Genomic DNA, 4,855 nt, shown 5'->3' with positions numbered 1-4,855 from the left:
CTTGGACCCAAGATTCTCACTGCAAAAAGACCCCTCCACATCGGGAGAATTCTCCTACTGATGATTAGCCTATTTCACCTTCTAGCTCCACTGTGCCTTCTGGACAGTAGGGAAAAAGTACAAGGATGCTGCACCACGACTGTTTTGGGAAAGAAGAAGGAACACTCGCTCCGCTGAAATTGCCAAAGTCCAGGAATTCCTGACTAGAAAGGACATTAAGAACTGACCCTGGTGAAGAAACAAAGAATTATACACTGGTGGGAGGACATTTGTGGGACCGATGTTTGGGAATGTGGTATTAATTGGATTTTGGGGTTTATTCTACAGGCTGCGCCCTGTGTTTTGGATAAATCCTTCAGCATATATATCTCTCTCTAATTGGATTTTAAATAACAAGTACCCAAAGAGTTTGTTCTGCTACTAGAAATTTTACCCGTATTGAAACCATTCCAGTGACTAATAATGTATGCTATTAATGAAAATGCCTTTTGACAGTACCTGAAAATAGTTAAATAACAGTTGTATTATAGTACTACACCAAGAAAAGATGGTATTAAATATAACTGAGGCTGGGAAGGCATTGCAGTGGGATCTAGTATGTTTAGGAATTTGCGATTTCCTAAATGACCAGCTGATGGCCATTCGGAGTGATCTTGAGTACCAGACTTGGCCCACTGCCCTTACAGAGGCATCAGGAATACCATCTGATCTGTGATCATGGAGACATACTTGGACACTTCCTGGGTGGAAGTGTGGCTTCCCAGGGCTGGGTGTGCGCCCTTATAGGGGATGAATGCTGTACTTATGTCCCAGAAAGCGCACAGGATATTAACAAGCACATCCTGTCAGCCAAACAGGCTTTTGAACAGTGGAAGGCCCAGGAAAGGAAACCTACTCTTTCTGATTCCCTCTGGGGCTGGTTACTCAACCTGGGAGAACTAGGGGAAGGCATTGTTCACCTCCTGCTCACTGGTGTGGTGTTGTGTATCATTACTCTTCTCTTGCTTGCTTGCTGTAAAGCACTCCAGCTCTAGAGCTTAATCACATGTTATCCTTTAAATGTGAGAACACTCAGCCAAAAGTTTGTTGAGTATTCTCAAAGGAGGGAGTTGTTGGTGTCACTAAGCATAACCCTACGTAACTCGGGAGGGTGGAAGGCCACAAGAGTATGGAGCCTTCCTGGTTTTAGGCCTCAGCAGACAAGAGTCCCTCCATGTTTGAACTTTAATCGACCTAAAAGGCCAGGTGTAACAACCGTTATCAGTTGCAACAGTTCTAACTGGTCTAAAGCAGAAATAATGAGGCCTGTGCACCTTTAGCAGAAGGACAAGATAACTTGCAGAAGGAAAACTTACTAACGAGCTGCCGCGGCCAAGATTACTTAATGCACCTGCGCTTACGTAATTGCTACAGGGGGAGGAAGGAGGAGGAGGGAGAAGAAACGGGGGATTGCTAGTCAGTGAGAAAAGTTCTCATGGATATAAAGGAACAGACTGCTTGTTTTAGGTGTGCTTGATCTGAGTCAATCTCCCTGCACCGCTTTGAGATCTCAAATAAACTTGGTTTGCTTCTCCACCCTGGTGTGTTTATTGGCGCGGCACACCAGGCGACGGACCCCCCCGCTGTTGCTTGGCCTCAGGCAGTTATCTGCCGGCAACAGGACCCAATGCTTCTCACCCAGCCACACACAAAAGGTATTGGAATGTTCCCAAAAAAGGATATTTTTGTGAAGTGTTGAGCTTGATATCAACTAAATTGCTGATCAGTTCCAAACATTCAGAAGTTTATCAGCTGTGAACAGGGAAGTTAGGTCTCTCCAATCCCATGAAGTGAAAAACTTCCTGCTGCAGAGTGCTGGCAACCCAACCTTAAAAAAAATATACTGCCTTTGGTTAGAGTCATGGTCTTTCTCCTTCTGCACATCTGCTTCTGGTTAGGATTTATGGTCCCTTCTCCTCTCCATAAACAACTGCATCTGACTGGAAGGCCTGCTTCCCACCCAAGTCTCAGTGAGTCACTTCAGTGAATGAACATAAAATGGCAAGAACATTTTTATTTGAATCTTTTGTTGCATGTGGAAGTGTTCAAAACATTTCCTCCTCTTAAAGAGTAACTTTTCACAAATTACCACACTGTATCTGTTTACCTATCAGTAAAATGGGGATACTCTCCTACCTCACAAGGCATTGTGTGTTTGTTTCTAGAGCACTGAGATGAAAGGGGCTATATAGATACTCCTAATATTTTCCTAACTCCCTGAGTTTAGGCAGAGACCAAGTTCTTCAAGACACAATTGTAAAAGGCTATATCAATAAGACTGAATTTATTCTTAAGAGGTAAATATATTGTTTACACATTATTTAATGTTACAGAAAATCCCATGCTTTCTCCATGGACTCTACCACAGGTTTTGACACAGTAGCAGTTGTCTCATGTGAGCAACTGGGAACTTCCTTTCCACCACCAGAAGTATCTGCTTGCTGTGTTGGGTGGAATCTGGTCACTGATGTTCTAAGCCATCCCATTAGTGCAGTTTTATAATATACACAAAGCCCAATCCCAAGAACAGCAACAGCAGCAGCAGCAGCAGCAGCTGCAAGGAATATTGGTATTCCAATAGCACCTCCCCAGAAGGCCTTCACAGGTGGAGGTGGTCCACTGTCAGTGCTCCCTCCATATCCTTTATGTTGACAATCTGGAGGTGCCCAGCCATAATTACAATGACAGTTTTTATGACTGTTGCATATTCCTCTATTATGGCATTTTGTTATATTACAGTCATAATTCAGGAGTGACACACTGACACAACTCGTGTTAACACAAATCTTGTCAGGACCACAAGATGTGCCATCTCTCACTGCTCCAATATCAGCTATATCCATCCCATGATGATAGTCTGTACCCCAGCACCAGTTATCATCAACTGGAGTTTGAAGTATGGTACTATGGTTCTCCAAAGATGGTATTATTTTCATGTTTTCACATTGGACCCTACCACATAAGGTATCTTCTACTGGACATTTCTTATATTTAGGATCACTATTAAGACCACAATTGCCAAACCGGTCACCTTGAGTATTCAATTCTCTGAAACAAACTAATGGAGCAACCTTTGCTTGTTTACCAAAAATCATTTTGCACTGTCGATCATGGCTAGAGCAGTTTCCACGATAGCAGTAGGCATTGTTCTGGCATGGGGCTCCATCTTGCACATATACATCTTTCTGGCACCACTCTGAAGTCCCATTGCAATATTCAGGAAGGTCACACTCATCAGTACTTTTTCTACATAGTTTTCCCGCTGGAAGTATCTGACAGTCTTCACAGCATTCTCCAAAAGCACAAGCTGCACCTGTGCTCAATGTACAATTGGGTTGGCAACAAGGATCCTTTTCACAATTAAATTTTGAGCCACAGTCACACTGCTCTCCACTTTCCACGACCTTGTTGCCACAGTACTTGAGTGTATAAACTTTCTCCGGTGCTGGAGGCTCAAGCAGACACCGTGCCTCAGTAGTTATTAAATTGAAATATTCGTTATAGCTGCAGTTACTGAACAGATCAGTGATGCTGTGGTATGCAGCCATGATGCATCTACTGCGCTTACATTTACAATAAACACCATCATGGCTCATGCCGAGGTTATGGCCCAACTCATGAGTAAAAACAATGGAAAATGAGTACAATCCCTCAGCCCTGAAAGAAAGAACGGCTGATCCCCAATGATGAGAACACACTGTTCCTATAAATGCTAATCCAAGGGTAATGCCAAACCCTTTATACGTGACTAAGTGACCTGCATCATGGGGCAGCCGTGGATACAGTTCCCTTTTCCTCCAGTTGTTAAAAGTGCCAAGCAGCGCATTTATGGTATCACTAATTGGGATAAGGTTGTTTTGTGTCCAGATCTCCAGCCCCACTATAAACAACCGCACCCCCAGGGGATCGTACATCGAGTCTCCTATATTGACTATGTCTAGCAATTGCTGCAGGACGTTGGTTTCGTTTCTGCCTGACTGGACGAATCGTTCATTATCCACCACGAAGACGACTTCCAGGTAGCGGGTATGTGTCCACCAGAGCCGCTCAGGCGCCTGCCTGGCCAACAGGCCCCTTAAGCCAGGGATCAAGGCTGCCTGGCGCTGCAGCTCCTGGTCGGTCAAGCCGCACCGCAGGCCGGCGGCCTCCTCCTCCACCCGGTACAGCACGTGCTGGAAGGTGGCGGAGTCCGGCACGGGCTCCATTTCGTAGCTGCCCTGCGCCGTGCGCAGCATGCCGCGGAGCCCGCCCGAGCAGGTGCTGAGGGCGGCCAGCGAGGCGGGGCTGCCCTGCACGTAGCCCTGGTAGAAGCAGTCGCGGCGCACGAAGGGCTGGTCCCGCTGGAGGGCCCCGCCCGGCCGGTAGGTGAAGAGGGCGAAGTGCTCGGGCACGAAGAGCCGTTTCTGCCTCAGGTGCACGACGCGGCCCCGCCCCTCCACCTCCAGCAGGTAGGAGACCTCCCGCGGGTCCTGCCCGGCGCGGGGCGCCAGCAGCCGCGGCACGATCACGGCGTAGGAGCGCCCGCCGCCCGGGGCCGAGCCACCCGCGCCGCCCACAAGGCTCCCCAAGCCCAGCAGCACCAGCCAGGGGACACCCGTCCCCATCGCACCGCTCCCCGGGCAGTGCCTCCCTCGGGCCGCGGGGCTGAAGCCGCGGCTGTGGCCCTGCCTCGCCAGGGAAGTGGCTGTGGGGCTGGCCACGCCCCTTCGCGCGCGCCCCCTTGTGCCCGTTGAGAAGCAGGCGGGCGTCGGTTGAAGCTAGGGGGCAGGAGCGCGGGGAGGGCAAAGCACGGGCCAGGGGGCGGGGCCGGCCACGC

General features: G+C 48.7%; 1 protein-coding gene across 1 annotated transcript; it reads right to left on the bottom strand.

Moving 5' to 3' along the window:
* Positions 1-2,283: 2,283 nt before the first annotated feature.
* On the bottom strand, positions 2,284-4,643 carry LOC115651158 (disintegrin and metalloproteinase domain-containing protein 20-like). The gene has a single exon (XM_030562118.1). The coding sequence runs from the start codon at positions 4,641-4,643 to the stop codon at positions 2,367-2,369; it is 2,277 nt and encodes a 758-aa protein (XP_030417978.1). The 3' UTR covers positions 2,284-2,366.
* Between the last annotated feature and the right edge of the window lie 212 nt (positions 4,644-4,855).

Source organism: Gopherus evgoodei, chromosome 4, assembly GCF_007399415.2.
Source record: "Gopherus evgoodei ecotype Sinaloan lineage chromosome 4, rGopEvg1_v1.p, whole genome shotgun sequence".
Classification (NCBI taxonomy): Eukaryota; Metazoa; Chordata; order Testudines; family Testudinidae; genus Gopherus; species Gopherus evgoodei.
Note: the sequence above shows the minus strand (reverse complement) of the source record. Positions and strands in the feature narration are given on the sequence as shown.

Bases quoted from the DNA above. Each gene is read 5' to 3' on its own strand.
- LOC115651158 (XM_030562118.1), bottom strand. From the start codon at position 4,643: ATGGGGACGGGTGTCCCCTGGCTGGTGCTGCTGGGCTTGGGGAGCCTT.